At 38.9% G+C, this 19,277-nt stretch overlaps 2 protein-coding genes across 5 annotated transcripts in view; one reads left to right on the top strand and one right to left on the bottom strand.

The window, feature by feature from the left end:
* The window catches only part of exoc4 (exocyst complex component 4), a 96,663-nt gene extending 90,799 nt beyond the window's left edge, over positions 1–5,864 (bottom strand). Inside the window, exons 1-3 of the mRNA XM_056748497.1 lie at positions 5,739–5,864; positions 2,562–2,751; positions 979–1,173 (exon numbers count right to left, since the gene is read on the bottom strand). Coding sequence (XP_056604475.1) covers positions 979–1,173; positions 2,562–2,751; positions 5,739–5,818 — 465 coding nt within the window. The 5' untranslated portion in view covers positions 5,819–5,864. The remainder of the gene's footprint in view (positions 1–978; positions 1,174–2,561; positions 2,752–5,738) is intronic.
* Positions 5,865–7,314: 1,450 nt separating this feature from the next.
* The window catches only part of chchd3a (coiled-coil-helix-coiled-coil-helix domain containing 3a), a 53,313-nt gene continuing 41,350 nt past the window's right edge, over positions 7,315–19,277 (top strand). For 2 of the 4 annotated variants that reach the window (XM_056749354.1, XM_056749353.1), the window contains exons 1-4: positions 7,315–7,553; positions 8,790–9,054; positions 9,346–9,432; positions 14,301–14,394. In XM_056749354.1, the coding sequence (XP_056605332.1) occupies positions 7,473–7,553; positions 8,790–9,054; positions 9,346–9,432; positions 14,301–14,394 (527 nt within the window). In that variant the 5' untranslated portion in view covers positions 7,315–7,472. The remainder of the gene's footprint in view (positions 7,554–8,789; positions 9,055–9,345; positions 9,433–14,300; positions 14,395–19,277) is intronic. The other 2 variants (XM_056749356.1, XM_056749355.1) reach the window with 1 other exon arrangement.

Below are 19,277 nucleotides of genomic sequence, written 5' to 3'. Positions count from 1 at the left end.
AGTTCCCTAAGGCTTTGCTTTAATGCCGTCCTGGACCCGCAGCGTATCCGCCACTACTCGCCGTGCTGTCGCATTTGCAAACCGAATCTGAAGCAGTCGTGTGGTTGATAAGTTCAATTTGCTCATTTCATTCACCGGACCGAGCTCACATGTCCCAGAGCCTTGATCTTCCATGCAACCTTTACCTTTATTCCTCCATCCTTCTTCTGATCTCTCCCTGCCTTTTCCTCATATTTCCATTTCTCTCTAACCTTCTCCCATCGGCCACTGCTGAGAGGCGATTGCTTGTTTATATTTTATAAATCAAAATGGCTCTGAATGAATATATTTTATTAGAGGAACGCTAATGGCCTGTTAATAGCGCTCTGGAGGGCCGTCGCGGCACTCCCGGTGCATCGTCTTTGACAGAAGGAGAAGGGGTCATGAAGTCAAGTATGTGTTCATGCAAATGAAGGTACAGCGTATCCCAGCAGGCTCTCGGAGTGTGTGCATGTCTGTGTTTACATGGTTTTTGTTGAAACAGATTTGCGAGAGATGCAACAGAGAATGGAGGAAGGGACACAAATAAAAAAGGGAAAAAGGAAATGGGAAAGGAAAGAGGTAGCAGTTAAGCCAATCGTCTAAAGATAGAAGAGATAAATTGGATTGAATTATTTAAACTGTTCGCTAAAACGTACAAACTTGAGTTGCACTGGATAGTGAAGGAAAAGCAGCCAACAAGCACCCAGCAAACATGGGAATTCTTTCAAGACTGTTGGAAAAGTGTCCCAGGTGGCACCTTGTGAGGTCGGTTGAAAGAATGCCATAAGCATGCAAAGCTGTTATAAACTAAATCAGCAACTTTGAAGAATTATATATTAGACATCTCTGGTTTGCGTTGGATTTTTGGCCACCAAATAATCCAAGCCTTCAATTTTCACAGTTTAAGAAGAAAAACATATTCACACATTATCAATCACAGTTCGAACATAAACTAACCAGCATATCTGTAGCGTGCAGGTAGTGTTTGCTGGCCATGGATGCTTCCAGTTTCTGAGGGACTTGTTTGATGTTCTCGATCTCGTCCAGAAGGCTGAGGACGTGTTTGTGCTCGACACCCTCGATCCAGAGCTTCCTCAGTTCATCTCGCTTACAATGAAGGAGCATCTTACAGGACAACAAGTTCTCCTTAACCTAAACCCAATAACACACACACGGTGTCAGGAAAAGTGGAGGGTTCGCACTCATTAAAACAGGCATCAGCTTGGTAGTTTCCTTTCACAGCTCTTAGTTCTCACCATAATTATTTTCATGTGTGTGGGCAGCAGGGGAGAAGAAGCTAAACAAACATTTCACCGTAGATAAAAGCCTGAGCATGCTGTGCAGTTAGTGGCTAATTTTCAAGGTCATTATTTCAAACATCGAAGATTTACTAATTACTAGCGATTCCTAATGTTGCTTTTATGAGGACTCACCATGTTTTGGAGCTTTTTGGGGGGGGGAGAAGTCATTAGTGTATTTTAATGTACTCCGAGAAGCTTACAAAACGTGAACAATTCCCAATGCTGGGTTAAAAACCAGCAGAATTAATGAACAGTGATTTGTTTCACTGGTTGTGCAGAGCTTCCACCTAACATGCAAAGGCTGCATGGCTCCTTGACTCGAACGCGTCTTTCAAGAGCGTAATAAACAAACTCATTCACCTGTGTCCTTAAATACTAATGAGGGGGTGAAGATGGTGATTGGGAGTCCCTAAGCACCTATCATGGAGCTGCTCTCCTCGGTTTTCTCTTAGGTAAGTCTGAATGAATGCGTTTGTATGTGGGAAGACGGCGCTCATCTGTTACCTAAGGGACGACCCATCAGACTACATGAACAAGAGCTATGGTTAAGCAAAAACAACTAACAAATTGATTAAACAACAGTTGATTCAGTTTTCATGTTCCTTTTCAAATGGAATTGTTACCGCAAGGTGTTGTTTACAGCAAAACCCTCTGATTTCGTCTCATTAGTCATTCCCTGGATGAATAATAAGAACCGTTCTCATAACGTACTTAAAGGAGTTTGTGTAAGAATGTATGTTCAGATTACAGCAGAAGTTGAATTTCATCTCTGCCAGCTCCTGAACAAAACAAAATAAGCTGTATCTATAAAGCAACAGACTGGCAACGTGAAGTATGCCTTTGTGCCCCTCATTTTCACATGCAATGAAAAGTAGAATTGTGAACCATTTTTTAAGACGTATCTTTGAAAAGAACCGACTGATCCGTCTGAAAAGACTCGATCAATCTTAGGGTGCTTACATCTTTTTTTTTTAAGCTTGAAAGCTGCAGTCGCCATTCAGTGCAATTGCATGGGGAAAAACTGACTGCAACATTTTTGTGCTCCGGGAAAGAATGTCATGGAGGTATGAAATGGCAAATGGGTGAGGACACCATTTAAATGTATGATGAGTTATTACTGTACAAAGCTTTACAGAGAAGCATTTACTATATTTGTATAGATTTATAAAGGATAAAGACGTCACTCTAAAGCATACAATGATGTTAATAAAAAGTACAATACGGGCAGATGCTACACACCTGTTTGATCTTGTTGCGAGAGCTGGTGATTCTCTCTGTGATGCTTTGGTAGGTGCGAATGGCCGTGGTGAGTTCTGTGTAGTGTTGGACAATCAGCTCGTCCAGGTCATGGTCACACTTCTCGTATGCCTCCTCCAGACGGCCCTTCTCAGTCTCTCGGTCCTGCACGTCATCACTGCTGGACAGGGTCCTGTACATCACAAGGTGGTTTTGTTTAGTTTGGCTTTATCTGTTTAAACAGAATTAATGACTTGATAAAAGTTAATTTTCTTTAATCTTTATTTTCCATATTATGAAAGTGAATTGGGATAAAATCATCATCAAAGTATCATCTGGAAAACTATTATGATAGGTTTATGGTGCTTTCTGTCATTCTGTAGCCCCAGTTTTCACTTATTTTTGTTTATGGATCAACCAAGACTGGACGTTATTGAAAGGTAACAGATTCATAATAAAATAAGCATATAAAAAATAATTTTCATTTTTTGGTGAACCTACAAGGGCTTGTTGCCATGTAATGCAATGTGTTATTGTTTTATGCTGGAATGGGTTGAACTGTTAAAGATATAATGAAGGAGGTGCTAATGTTATTTTTGAATAGGTCTTCTGACACCGGAAAATTGCATTCGCCTGAATTACACTTCTTCTCATCTTCTACACAGAACAGCGTGAATGCAACAGACATGGCTGAACCTTTTGTAGGCTCATCCCATCACCATTATTCTGCCTGATGTGATAGGATTTTGGCCATTGCTATAGTTTCACAATCCATCATCAGACGCCCACCCACTCCGAGAGAGCCGTCTGGGCCCATGCCAATTCATAGAGCGTCCCAGACGGCAGACTGCCAGACAGCACCACTCAGCTCTCAAAGTCAGTCCTGACTCATTTCCACTGCGGCGTGGCTTTAAATCACACAGTAGAGGAAGCCGCACACAATCTCCCAAAAGAACTCATTACAGTCGTGGCACTCTCTAGAGCTTGAAAAAGGGAAGAGAGAGAGAGCGAGAAAGAAGAGAAAGACTAGAAATGCCAGTACTCAGTGGAGAAGCACAGATCATGCAGCTACAGATTCCACCAGTAGACTCGCTCTTTCGTGACCTCGCTGAATTGGCCTGAGGACATCCTAATGGAAATGAATCATGGGTAAAAATGAGGTAAAGAGCTATGAAACAAGTTAGGGTTCTCTGACAGCCGAAGAAAATAGAAAGTCTATGTACTAAGTAACTGTGTCAATGTTTGTTGTATTGCGTGTAATCTGGATTAAAAAATTTAACCAGCCATCAAGATATGTTAAGAATGACAGAAGACAATTTTGAAAAATAGCTTAAAGTCCGAGTAAAGTGACATTAAAATACGTGTTCTGAGTTTGTCACACAACAGAAAAGTGTGCTATATACCACCCAGCCGAATTTAAATGGTTAAAAAACATCAAAGTAAATAAAATAAATTATCGAAATCTTGGAAAAATAAGCACAACTCTCTGCTCTCAAACGCTGGGGGCCTGTCCGCTGTTGTATTGCAGCCACACCCACAACTTCAAATTGATCCGGATTTGGAAATTCCATGTTTTGCTATCCAGGATCACCTGATATATTTTACATGTATGCCAGTTTTTTCAAGGAACATTGGATTGGATCACTGTGATCCAAATACCAAATTTCAGGATTACCAAATCCTGTTTACCAGAGCCTTAAACGGAACCAACAGTGTAGCCTACTGGCTACAAGAACAACAGGTAGGCAAAATACCGGTTGCCACAAATAGCCCTTGTTTAATTTAATTGTGAGAAACAGAAATACTGTAATAAACAGAAACATTTTACATTCCTTATTTTGTTATAATGTTAAATAACAAAACATAAACAATACTATCCAATAGTCAAAAATGATTTACAGGACAGATACCACCCCTTTCCATCTCTGCCTTTAGGAGATGAATCTTCGTCTGCAGTTTTTTGTGCTGCAGTTGGGTAAGCATGATTTGTTCTTTACCCAGTTCAACTTGTACTTTTGCTCTTTTGGTTTCCCTTTTCAGAAGCAACTCATAGCTGTCACCATCTAGGATTGTAGCTGATGAATGTTATACGATTTATATATCATCAGTAAACATTGATTTTGTGATCATTCACTTAAAAATAACCTCTCTGGTGTTATTTGGTTCGAAAAATTACAACTGAATCCATCCTTCTGATGGGATCAGGATAATCCTGTTTTTCTTTATTAAATAGATCCCAAACAGAGTTTAAAGTTTTGAAAAACTCAAAGGGCAGGTTTAATGTAGATCACATGTAAAATCGGATTACATGATCCGATTTTAGTTTGGAATCCCCATTTCCAAGATTTGATCCAATCTGCGATCCGAAATCCCACAGGATTACTTTTGAAAAACTGGGCCCTGATGCTCCGTTTCGTCATCGATCCCAAGTTTAAGCATCTTGAACACAGAACTGGTGAAAAACTTTTTAACAGTTTGAATTCACAAATCAGTAATACATACTTCAGAGTATTTGTAATCCGTTTCAAAATGTAATTCTAACCTCTATAATGTGTCTAAAACAATTATCAGAATGCAAAACAGTGTTTTATCACTGCACATTATTGGGGTCAGTCTCCAACTGTCTCACCCCCTACATAGTCACCTACAGACAGAAATAAAAACAGGACATACTGTGAAAAGAGGAGCTTTGTCTCAAAAGCTGGCAACCTGCCTACCTAGACAGCATTTTAGACAGAATGCATGTCAAGCATCAAGACTATTCCCAAACCTAATAAAGTAGATTCATAAACAAAACCGGCTCTCTTATCATGAACGCTGAAGCCCAACTATAGTTCCTAGGTATGCAAATCCCTAACTTTGTAACACCGCCTCTATATTGACAGCCAGTCTTGTCAACATACAAACACAGTTCGATTAAAACAAGTGTCTTAGTATAACTCCAAACTCTCAATTAAGTAAAAGCCCATTTAGAAAATCTTACACATCAAACAATAAAGTTGATTGGTACAATAACGCCCTTTAATGTGTGACATTGCCTAAAAACTAAAGAATAACAGGATGCAGGTTAGCAAACATGCTAACTGGCTGTCCCTCACAGTGCTTTTCCTTATGCAGACAGAACTCATGACACTGACCACAAGCTGGAGAGTACGGATATCATATAAACATATTGCTCACCTTATGACAGAAATAAGTAAACCAGAGGGGTCTTTGCTTTTGGTGACAGCGCTCCTGTATCTGCCTGTGTCTGCTGCCATTTTTCCGCTACAAGCACACCCAAACAACGTCGCGTGGCCTCGTGATTGTCAGCCAATCAGAAAACTTCTTGTCACCGTTAACAGCTGAGCGCTGTGCACTTCGGGAAATGTAGTCTTATTCGTCAAAATGACTCGTTTTACATGGAGAGCCGTCGTATTTTCAACGGAAAATTTGGAAATGCTTTAAAAAGTATACCATAAAACAGACGAAAGATTACCATGTTTAAAACAATCATATTTTTATCAAAAAAAATATATATAATGATGTACTGCAGTTGAGGGATGATTTAATGACGCAAGTAGATAGATATTATATGACTTTCTTGTTTTATTTGATTTGATTGTGCTATACTTAATTTTAGTTTGTTTCTTTATATTAATTGCATTTTTCTAATTTTACTTTATTTTACATAGCACTATGTATCCGTATTGCACCTTTTTAATTCATTCATTTATTAATTCGCTCATTTATTCTTTTTTTCTTTCACATGAATAACATAAAATGAAACTGAACTGAGAGGAACAACACACAGTGAGAGAGAGAGAGAGAGAGAGAGAGAGAGAGAGAGAGAGAGAGAGAGAGGTGAAGATTGTTAATTATGTTCCGTTTCTAGGGTATATTGCCTTGGCTCTGCTTCCCCTGTATCTCTTGACGATCTCTGCTGTAACAAACCAGGGAGGAAAGGGCATTGATTGTGTGGGAAAGGGTCGATCTGGCAGTCTACTCTTTGACTGATGTGTCCGTGGACAGCAGAGATAACATAGTGGGTAATTTTGTGCCCCTTCAAAAGAGGAAACAATCACAGAGACGTCGAGGTTATTTTTCTTTTAGCACCTCCGACTCAGTCGGTTCCATAAATTCTTATCGGCGTCCTCCGAGGCCGATCATTTCTGAACAATCTACTGTCCTTTGCTGATGACACAGGTCTGGGGTTATTTCTCATCACCTAGTGCAGGATAAAAGGTTGTCACTTTGACATCTAAGGGCATCACAGACGAAGACAGCCACCCACTGAAGGACAGAAGACCTACACGAAATGCCCACAGCAGTCCTTTGACACGAAGAGAACGTTTTCTTTCATGGGTTCTCTGTGTAGCTTAAAATAGAAATTTGAGGAAAACCTTGTTAAAACTGTTTTAGCAATGAACTTTTGTAGTCTTTTATATAGTAGAGTAAAGTACATTCGTTACCTTTTAAAAACTTGACGAAGCGATATAATAGATATGTAGACAAAATAGAAGATAAATTAGGTGACTTAAATTAAAATAAAGGCTTTAAGAAATAAAGAGAATAATAAATAAAACATTTCAAAATAAATATGAACGGCATTGTATTATTTATGTATATATATATACAAAAGTTGTTATGTGTACAAAATATAATAAATTCCACTGTTTCTTGTTTTGTCCAATAGAGACCCGTTTAAGGCGTAACGCTTTCCGCTGTCCAATGAGAATTGTTTTTCTTTTCTACTCATACGGGGGCGGGGCTGAACCCGGAAGCACACTGTGTTTCCAAACGGGAACGTGTGGCACCAGTGGCCGGGCACTATAACCCCCAACTTGTCAAATTTAGGACAATTTAGTGTTAGGAAGTACTGACCCGAATTACACGAGGTGCTGGTTAAACTCCAGCGGGGTTGTTTAATCAACAATGGGAGCTAACAGCAGCACGCGTCGCGTGTCTTTTGAGTCGGATGAGAATGAGAACATAACCATAGTGAAGGGCATAAGGGTGAGTGACACATGGAAACCTTCACCTGTCAAATGCAGTTCATGTATACTGTTGCTTGACTTTAATTCACACGTTTGCTGTAACCTCGATATCTGGGCTGTGGGGAACAAACGTTTAAAGTTTTTAACTGTATAAGCATTATGCCCCTTCCTGACCCGGTCCTGTTGCATTTCAAGCACCATGGGTGTACTGTGTCCCCCGTAACTGTTATATAGGTCAGACAGTGTCCTGGTTACATCGCTTATAGCCAACAATGACTTATGATGCATTCGTTTTTAGTTTTTGGCACATTATAGTCACTTGAGTATTTGTTTTGTAGCATACACGTGTTTCTTGGTCCTCAGTGTTAATATGCATGAGTTTTTAAAGACTTTGAACTGTCAGTCAGGTCATCTGTAATCACCCTCATCCTTTCAGTACTCCAGAATTTGATTTATTTGTTATGTGAACTACCTTTCAAGAGTTAAGACTCAATTGTTTGTCTACATGTATATTATCTTTCCACGTGCTAGGGTATTAGTAAATTGGGAAGTTTGTTATGACTGCTGAAATCCAAAATAAACCAAATTGGGGCTAAGTGTCATAAGGCATCGCCCTAAGATACTCATTAAACGTTATTAAAAGAGGTCCTAATTATTCTGGGCTACAATAGGCTGTTTTATTAAGTTAAATAAAATGTTGAAATAACTATATTTTCTCTACTTCAAAAACATTGATCAAAAGATTTTTAGGAACAGGATAAAAATGTGCTCAAGTGACCTTAAACTATTGAACGGTACACTCACTGTAAAAAATGTCTGTAGAAATAACAGTATTACTGGCAGCAGTTTGCCAGTAACTTACTATAGATTTTCATTGATATAATTAACTATCAACAGTTTGTTCAAAGATAAATGATCATTAAACATCAACAAGTCTCTATCCTTTCAGAAAAAACAGAATTCCCAGAATCCTTTGCAGGAGGCTGTTATTTTATATTTTTTTCTGTAAAGATAAAGACTTGTAAATGTTTAATATTCTTTTTACTTTTAACAAATTGCTGCCAATTTATTAGATAAATATAAATCTACAGTAAGTTACTGGCAACTAGGTACATAACTACAGCAAAAACGTTTACAGTTTAGTGTAGTTAATTAGAAAAAAAAAAGTCTTAACAAGTTTACATTGTTTTGCATTTGGCCTGCTCAACAGGTTGTCACAGGACTTAAACTTTTTCCTTTTCCTCTTGTTCTTTAGCTGTCCGAGAAAGTCATAAACCGCATGAAGGAACCTTCTGAACCCTCAAAGACCCAGTCACCTTCCAGAACCCCACCTTCCTCACCCCCCTTGGTTGATCCTTTGCCAGCCCTGGTGCCAATATCCCCTCTATTTGACCCCCTTCCGCCTCCTGTGCCAGAGTCAGCAAAACTCCCCCCAGCTCCACCTGTGACCAAGACTGTGTCCTCCCCTGCACCACCTACCCCCTTAGCTGAATCAGCGGGAGCTGTATTGACCCCTGCAGGTGAGTCCATTGCTCCGCCTGCTGCTACCGTTGACCTTTTCACAACCTCTCCACCTGCACGTATAATTAACCCACCTTTCTCTGCCAAGCCCAGCCCTTCTCCTCCCCTTGCTAAATCTGCCCCTCCTGCTTTTGAGTTATCCACACCTTCTGCACCCGTGGAGCCACTAACACCTCATCCCCTTGTAGAGTCTGTTCTGTACGCTTCTGTTCCTAAAACTCTGGCCCCTTCCTCTGCATCCAAGCATGTCTCTCCTCCACCTATGGTAATAACTGCACCCTCCCCTCCAGCTGACCTTGTTGCACCTGTGGCCTCCACTTCTCAAACTTTCCCCCACCCTCCTCCAACTGCAGAAGAACCTGTTGCGTCCCCAGCTGGTGAGTCGGATTGTGTAACGTAACGCTGGCACACATATTCATTTTGTCCAACTGTGAAAATACAATTACACATTTATGTTTTAAATTGTATAGTACACTTCACAGCCTGTCATTCATGAATGTTAATAGCAGTCTTTGGGCAAATTGCATCTTGTAAACACCCAAGCGAAGGGCCGATATTGTACGTCAATTTTTGAAACTGAAACTATTCTTACACGCATCCATCATAAATTTACAGCATGTGGTTCTGTTTCCTTCTTTGATGAAGATTTATTGAGAATACTACAGTATATATTTGAAAAAATTTGATTAACAGATGTCTAATATTGAATTATTTTCCCCCCAAAAGTTCAGCGCTCTTGATGCGAGCGAGTGAGCCTGGGAACTTTTATATTATGATTCATAGCTTGTGCCTGAATGCTAATGAAACAATTAATTCTAACTTGTAATAGAGTTAATGAATCAATGCTGTAATTAGGAACTCCACTTAAGCCACTTTGGCCTCCGAGGTAACACAAGCAGCGTCCGCTCCTAGATGCGTGTCGAGTCGATGAAATTTTCAACCGTTTTGCTTTCATTAAAAGTAAGACCCTGTCCGATAATAGATATTGTGATCGGAAGTGCGCATGTTGTTTCAAATGGCTCTAACTACCAACATTCCTGAAAAATTAGAAATATCAGAAACGTTAGTCCATGTGTGTAAGCTTGAATCCATGTTTGTGCTAGTGAACTTTTATTAGCATTTAAAAATAAAAAAACACTGAAAATATCGATGACTCATCTTGCACAGTTGGGCGTATGCAAATTTGGGTCCAATGAAATTCTCTGTAAAATATATATATCTTCTCCAGCTGATACTGTCTCATGGTGACCAACAATAACACATAGAAAAACAGTTTAAGTGTGTTTATAAACCAAGTAAAACAATGCATCAATGTTTCTAAACTAAGCTAAAAAACAAACAAACAAACGGCTCTTTGATGTAGGAAACACTGCATCCCATTTTTGGGCGTATCATTACAGCACAGTGACAACTTTATTTAGCCACATATTTCATTTCTAAATTCAACCCACGGTCTGTCATTTTGTCTAACACCAAATCGCGCCCGTCTCCCATCGGTGACGGGTAAAATGGCGTGACTTTTTCACTTTTCGAGCTCTGAGCTCTCGTCCACCTCCGCGTGATTAGGCACATCTAATGTGTATTGAAACAGTGTCTCTGAAAAGCCGTCAAGTGAAATATGTGTGAAAAATGTATGTGTGCCCTCTCGGACTTTAATAGTGGTGTTAGCTGCAGAGTCTGTGGGCAGCGGCTGACACATTGAACCGGCTGTGCTCAAAAAGAGGGAAAAGAGATGCCCGCATGCGTCGCGCATAACAAGACAACCTCCTGTTAATGAGACACAGATCTGTTTAATGAGCTCTGCCGTGGAGGCACGGCACTCTCTCTCTGTCTTTGTCTATCTATAACTCCCTACGCCTCATTCTTTCTGTCTCATGCTTTTCTCTCCCCCTTGTTCATCTCTCTTGCTTGCTCAATTTTTCTTGGTAATGACAACCGAGTTTGTGATGTACATATAAAGTAAACTGACTTTGTTTTGCAACAATTATTTAATGCTGTGCATACAACGTAATTTGGCCATCTGTCAACAGGGGCGTAGAAACCGTCTGAAAAGGGTTTTATAAATGATATCAGTGTGATCTCGGATTGGTGTTAAAATTGGCATTTTATAAGTCTGTCTGCAGACTCGTATACTTATTGGGGTGGTTTCCCATACATGGTTTAAGATAAGTCGTAGACAATAATACAATTTGTCTGTCTAAACTGAAAACAGCTTGCACTTATGCCATTGCGTTTTTTGTATATAGACAAAAAAGATAAGAAGGCTAAATGACCACACAGGTTGATATCTAAATGTTTTACTTCAGCTGTGGAATCAAAACTGGTACATTTTAATTCTTAATGAGCTCACGTAAACTGGAAGCCACAACTAATCTTAATGCATTAGACTTGCTTCTAAAACGATGTCTCTTTGTCACAGCTCACCTTGCCTCAAGAGTTTCTTTGTAATCTCCTAAGGTCAAAGGTCACGACCTTAATGAGGGGCATTGATTATGTGTGCCCACGAGTGGAGGTATTAAGTCTTTAAGAGATGCTGTGGATGACAGAATCCATCGCTAAATCACGGCAGAGCTCTGTGCGTGATGATTAGACGGTGGTCAAGGTTGATCCACCCACATGTTCTCAACGTATCATGAATATTCATACCCAGAGCCCACACACGGTTTTCCATTATAACTCTAATTACCTGCACGCACGTCTTCTTTGTCTCAGACACACGTAAACATACTTCCCTTTACGTAACATATTAAATTATTATATAAGATGGCCACCATGTTCATTATGGGTGTTTCAAAAGCTCTCTGCATTTGGCACGCCCATAATAAAAAGATCTCTTTGGATGTTTGCGTGTCGATTTATGAAAAGCAGAAAAATGGATCTCGAGGCGGAGAATAAAAAGGGCCCTGTTTGATTTCCTCGGAAGTGTCTTTTCATGATGTGTAGAAAGTCGGTTCGTGAGGAAGGCGTAATGGTTTAGATCAGCCCCGCCTCTCTCCTCTTGCCAGGTCTGGAGATTAATGAAACGGCTTATGAGACGTGCAATTTGTCTCTGTCTGTTATCTTTCTCGCGACTGCCCAGGAGCCACTTTTTAAAATTCCTGCAGAGAATGAAGGAAGGAGGGAAAAGAGGCAGAAATCTACTCGTGATGAGTTTTTCATCTTTAAGAATTACTTTTCTGACTCAGGTGTGACACGGGCACCCACACGGTTAATGTCGCTCTGAAATTCGCAGTGACCTCCTGCTAAACCCTCCAGAAGATTCTCAGGTCGTGTTTGAACGTAAGAGCTGGTTATCTCCGGAATCCACAGGACTTCCTGTCTCTGTCCTTTTTAAATATTAAAGCCTAGTTTAAATTAATGAATCATGGGAACCAAGAGTGCGAACCAATTTGAGAAACTGGAAAAAAAGTCATTCGCTTGCGGAAAAGTAAAAACAAGTAAAAGAAGGACTGTAGTTTAGTTCTGAGAGTGAACTTGCTTGAATTATCAACAGGAATAGACTGCATGACAGATTCATTTGATGACATTTTGAGATTTTTATTTGTCTTGATTTAGACATCAATTATTAATAAAAAAATTATTACATTTTTTGTGACAAGATTTTCATATTATAGCAACAAGTATTTCCGTTTACCTTAAATCAATTAAATCTTAAATATTTTTCCTGTGTTTTGCGAAGACGTTGGGTCAAAGAGAGCAAGAGTAGGACAAGCAGATTGTAAGATGAAAAATTTACAAAACTATGTGTTGTCCTGTTTTAGAGGTGGAGATGCGATATGTTTCCCATGTGGGATCTCCCTTACCTTCCCATATTTATATTTTAACTGTCTGCATGTATCCGTTACATCTGCATGCTGTTTGATAAATGCCCTGCCATCGTCCACAATTAATTTTTGTTTTCCGTTTTGGCATCATCACTGCAAAAGGAGAACGTCTCATTAGTTTTGAAGGAAGTTGATGTAAGTGATAGTTTTAAGCGTTAAGCACCCAACAGGTTTTCATCTCTGCTATACAGCCTCAAATTGTTTCTAAAATGAACAGTTATGCAACCTAACCATATGGCACTAAAGTGACTTCTCCAAGCAGCGACTGTTTATAAAAATTGCTATTGACAGCTCCCATGTCTTCATTTTTCAGATAGTTCACTGTACACAAACAAGTGGTTGTCAATGTTTTGGATAAAGTGTCTTGTTTTCTGGGTTTTATTGACTTATTGTATACAGGTTTTCATTAATGCGTTCAGCAGTTGGTCCTTATGATCTGAAGGTATATGCTTAGAGGTCCAATACGAATTTTTAGGAGGATCTATTGACATGCTATATAATTTGTATACCTTTGTCTTCAGAGGTGTATAAAGACCTTACATAATGAAGCGTTATGCTTTTATTACCTTAGAATGAGATATGTTTTTCTACAAACACTGCAGGTTTAATTCGCCAAGTTGTTTATACAGTAGCCCTAAACAGACAAACTGTTCTCCATAGTGTGATTTGTAAATCTTTTATCTTCTTCGTCAAAGTTAGGACCTGACAACATCTTAGTCCTGTGTCTCCACCGTAGTGCTTCGAAAGGGAGGGGTGGAGTGAGTTTTTATTTATTTTGCATTTTATATTATTATTACCATAGTTATGTTTGTGTTTTTCCATCATTTCAATGATTTTATTGTAATTCTAAAATGTGGAAAAATGTAAAAAAAGAGCGATTAAGTCCCCCTGAACTTTCTATGCGGTAGCATACTCTGGGTCTCTGCAGTGCGGTGTTTTCTTTCTGCTGGCAGAGCCTGTCCTCTGTATATCCTGTGCTTTCACGGGCAATTAGCCATCCAGATAAGGAACAGGACACACACGGACACGATTGACTGTAAGTTTGAAAGTACAAGTGTGTGTTTGAAAGTGACTGTTATGACACACAAAAAAAAATGTAGAGTCATCGTTGGTGCATAAGCGTATTTGGGCCTCGTTCTCTACATCACTGTCCCCCTCCACCTCATAAGGCAGAGCTGTCCTGAGGGTTTGGAAAGCCCACATCACTGCACTCGCAAACTTTTACAAAACTAGAGCAGCTTTCCTCTGACAAACCGAAAGTACGCCGTTTCACGGCAAACATCCAGCTTTATTAACCACAGTGCATTGCCTTTTGCGACATGTGGCTCATAACATTGAAGTCAAACACGTTGAAATAACCATCTGGATTCCTTGCGTAAGCTCGGCGTCTAATGTGCTTGTGTGTATTGTCTTATGTTTAGTGGATGAATCAGAGCTCCGAAGAAAGATCACGGAGGAACTGGAGAGAGGTTTGGAGGAGGAGAGGAAAAATGCACGAGAGGAGCTAACCAAGCGGTGAATATGCGCATACACAACCGTTAGGAATGTGATGTCACAAGTGTATAATAAAGTAAAAATGATGTGTTGGTGTGCATTGCGGTGATTATAGCTTACTTAAAGGGATAGTTCACCTAAAAATAAAAATTCCGATATCTTTTATTTACTTTCATGTCATTTGAAACCTGTATATTACTCTATCTTTTGTGAAAAGAAGATATTTTGAGAAATGTCACAGTGGTTTGTTCATACAATGGAAGTTAATGGGGGCTAATAATGTTTGGTGATCAACATTCTTCAACATATCTTCTTGAAAATGATGACAAAATTGTAATTCACTCCTAAAAGTTCCGATTTAAATTACTTTGGTTATGCTGTAGAGCATGTAATTTTCTTTCCGAACTTGAGTAGAGACAAAAACAGCATGGAAGCGGTTGAGTTGAGAGTTTTGAAAGAACATAAAACAATACGTCTCATTACGTTGGTAAAACGGAGACACTACAGAATCACAAGCGTCAATATGGAGTTCCAAGAAATTCACAGATTGGAATCACTTCCAATCCATTCAAGGACTTAGGACCGAACATTCCCAAAACTCTTTATATTATCCTCGTTCTCAAACCATCACACTTTACTCGTGAGTTCTCTGCGTTCGGCTCCTTAACTACTCAATCTGTTTGATTCTCCTGTAGCAGGTGATGAATGCACCAGCATTGACTCTCTGCTCCAGTTCCACTCATACAGTTATTCCCAACAAGGCCAACAGTCTGACCTACCGAAATTGCTATTGACAGGGAGTTTATTTTCTGTCAGCTATAAAAGTAAATTTAAGGGCAGGTTTTGTTGTTTTACAGCATTGTTGTTGAAGCAACCGAGGCAGAGTGCTCCATCCCATCGCCTCGGCGACGCCATTAAGGGAAAGTAGGGGCTTTATTGACCATGATGTCATGCTTGGAAGGACAGAATCAATATTGTCCTTAATGTTGTCTTCCATTTAGCTTTCTCCAACTCCCATTTCTTTCATTCCTTTTTTCTTCTTCTTCCCTGGGATGTGTTGTGTTTTAAAAGTGCCCTTTCGAGACTGCAGGATCGTATTGACAGGAATTAGCCTGCGGCTTTGATTTTTGAAGACCTTATATTGGCGTTTTCCAACCTTGCCTACAAGTGGAGCTTTGTTTTAGAGAAACGTACACATTGTATCTAATATTGTGAACATCTAGTTTGCTGCGATGTGTTTTCAGTTTCATATGCTTTTCCTTTGGTTTTTAGTACATTTACAGTCAGGTTTTTTGAGAGATGGCCTTTGGAAACATACCCGAGTTATACTTCTGTTTTGTTTCAAACATACATGAACATATTTCATGGTTTTACATAAAGCTCCTTTAGTTAATATTTTTCCAGATGATTCTATTAAACAAATCTCAGATTGGATGTATCTCTACATCATCAAAGCTAATCGAAGTTTGGCTTCACGGGTGCCATTTAAAGGGACTGAATTCCTGGAAGAGTTCCGCTGGTAGATTTGTCAGACCGTGCCAACTTAATTTAGCAGCGACCTTTAATGCTGCTGGCTTCCGGCCGTTCATTTAAGATATATATAAGGTGTCCCTATATGTGAAGTGCACATTCCTTTACTTCTTTTTTTAATTTACATTTCTTTCCACTTTTTCTAATGATTCTTTCTGTTCATTTATATGAATGTTTAATTAAACGTGTTTTTACTTTGGATTTTTTTACTTTACTACAAAGCTAAACCATAATATCATTCTTTTTACTCCACCACATTTAATAAATACTGCATGTTATTTAAAAAATCTAGGTACTTTTATTCAAGTAAATAAAAAAAAGTATAAATACTTTTTTACTGTACATAGGTATTAAATGTAAAAATAAAATGTATTTATAAAAAAGTAGTGTAGTGAAGAGTATGAAATTATTCTTTACAATGTAATGAATATGAAGTAAAATTTTTGCTCTCATAAAGAACAGATACTTCAGTACCGCCAACTTTTGGCTAATTTACCTGCAATTAATCTGCAAGTCGTTACTTTATTTGGTTAAAAATAAACACGGAACATGTCAACATGTCAGTTTGACTTCAACTTACGTTAAGATAAATACTATATTTAAAGTAAGCTGCAGGTTTATGTTTTAAACAGAGGTGCCGATAAAGAGGCAAACAGGCAGATTGCAGTTTTGAAATATACTTTCTTAATTTTTTTTATTGTGAGTGAGCTTTGTGGTAAATTAGTTTGCGGGCCCATTAGCTGGCGTTTGAGAATTGTACAGCTTTTATAATCGGAAAAGATACGTGGACACTCGTAAGCGTACAATAATCTGCAAAAGTCGTTTTGTGATGCGCTGAAAAGCGGGAGGCTGTGTGTGCGAGTGCCTTTGCGGGCTTTTCTAAAGGCAGATTTGCAGCAGGCAGTAGAGCAGAACCGTTCTGCAGATCAAAAGCACAGAACTAGAGTTGGCTGACCTGTCCAATGCTGCCTCAGCAGAAAGATCTCGAGCGCAAAGAGAATCAGCCAGGATTACAGACAGTCCTCAGGGGGACAGACAGAGGATGAGGGTGCACCTTAGGCCATCAAGCTATTCTTATAACCCCTGACCTCAAAAAAATTGCATTTCACCTTCACTGCTTTGTGTTTTTATTTGTCAGAATTTGTATTGTAGTATTTATTATTGTTTTCTCTTTTTGGATTTAAAGCATTAGAAAACAAAGGTTTTGCGAGTTTACCCCAAAATGAAAGTTCTGTCATCATTAATTCACCCTCTTGTCATTTCAAAGCTTTAAGACTTTCTTCCGCAGAAGATATTTTGAAGAAATTTGGTACAGCACTGGCACCCATTCATTTCTATTGTATTGACACAAAACCAATGCAAGTGAATGGTTGGCAGGTAACAACATTCTTTAAATGATGAGTTTTGGGGTGAAATCTAATATTATTGTATGCATAATAATATATGGATTTGTTGGTGCACGCTGAAACGAACAGACGTTATGTTCATTTATTTTCAAAGCCCACCATGAAGCTCTTGCCCACTTTCATTTCACAGCTGAAATGCAGGCGTATGTTGCCTCCCCCGAGGCATGTTGCACGGGAGCCTGGGTTTGTTTTCATTTTATCCATGTCACCTTTTGACTTAATCACTGTTTGTCCCTTTACTTCCTCTCTCTTTATTTCTCCCAACCTCTAATTTGCAGCCGATTGGTGAAAATATCGTTTGAAAATAACAGTCTGACAAAATTCTAATTTTACAGAAAGTTTCTCTGTTGATTCCATCAGAGGCCGATGCCAGAGCCGCACTACCGCCCAAGACAAATTGTGTAATTAAAGCTACAGGCGCACAGCTTTGCGTTTATTCATTATTTGACAATTATAGTATCAGTCTTTTAGTCTTTTCCTAGGGGAACACTTCCCCCCCAGCGAGAGCCATAAAGAAACAGCCACACGGCCAACAGCCAGGGAGGGGCCACGGGCAGACTCATGAAATATTCAATCCCGGCATTCTTGCACATTATTTTTCTGAATTAATAATGCATGGCTCCTTTAAATGCTGTTGCAGGGGGAAACATTCTATAAGTGTTATACAGGTGTGTCACATCCCGTTTTGTCTGGAATAAGTGTTGAGCTAAATTGCAATAGAGAGAGCCAGATGGTGGGATAGCAGAGGGAAAGCGAGACCAGGTCCTGTAGGCGTAGAGAGGTTTGCGCTACATGGATGTGAAGGATGGCAAACACTTTTGTCCCTGTAGTACGGGAACAGCCTCAAAGCAAACAGCGAATGTGCATTGAGGTTGAGACCGGTTTTAAAGACATAGTTCATTCAGAATGAAGATTCTGTTATCATTTACTTAACCTCAAACCTGAATACTGTGTTTTTCATAAAATACAAATGGAGAACGTTACATTGCGCTAATGCTGATACAAATTATTATAGTATTATGATATTAAATTACATCTGTTTATGAAGTTGAATCTGTTGAATTCAAAACCTGTTTTTTATTGTGTTGTCATGGTTTTGTTGTGTTATGTAAGTTAGCTTTTTTTGAGTTTACTCAATAAAAATAACCTTACTGCAGTTTGATTTATATTACTTGGAACATACGTATATTTATATGTATATGTGATATATTTATTTTACTTTTACTTTGGTAAAGCAAAAATGGCTTTACAAGACTTGACATCTACTACATACTTTCAAGAAATGTATTTTATAAACATTTTTCCTGTTGTTTTCGAAACAACACAAGGCTGTATAAATGGTGACCATCAAGTTAGAATAGACGCTATATAACATCAAAGAGCAATGGGGCTCAAAATGACGGCAGAGTGGTTCCAGTATTGTCTATCTGACATTATCAAAGCATAGTTTATTTATAACAATGGAGAGAGTAAAATGAGTTCCTCAACTACAGCATGAATTATTGAAAAACTTTTCGATTTGCCTTTATTTGGTTTTTAAGGTCATCTCACCCCATATTAGTCTTTCGGATCAAAGAGCGGGACATCTTGTCTATTGTGACAAGCAAGGAAGCAACATTTTTTCTTTGTCAATAGACTATTCTAATATGTTTGGATCAATAGCCGTTCTTCTTCAAAATAAATATTTGACTTTTCATGCAGTTCATATCTTTGGCTGTAGAAGAAGACTTCATTGGCTTTATGATCCAGCTGATGATCAGAATAATGCATCGACATGGGCCTCAAACCTTTTCAGTCAAGGCCGTCGACTCGTTTGTGTTGGTAATGAAGGTTTTGCCTCTTCTTCCACAGACGTTTCCTCTATAACCTGCATTGATCGTATATTAGGAAGGTTGCTTTTGTATATTGTGCGAGTTTTTACTGCAATTTTTGTTGTTTCTTTTCCGTGACGCTCTTAATTGGATTCAA

This window comes from Triplophysa dalaica, chromosome 5 (genome assembly GCF_015846415.1).
Source record: "Triplophysa dalaica isolate WHDGS20190420 chromosome 5, ASM1584641v1, whole genome shotgun sequence".
Lineage (NCBI taxonomy): Eukaryota > Metazoa > Chordata > Actinopteri > Cypriniformes > Nemacheilidae > Triplophysa > Triplophysa dalaica.
The sequence above is the reverse complement of the archived record's forward strand: the minus strand, read 5'-3'. Positions and strand labels throughout refer to the sequence as shown.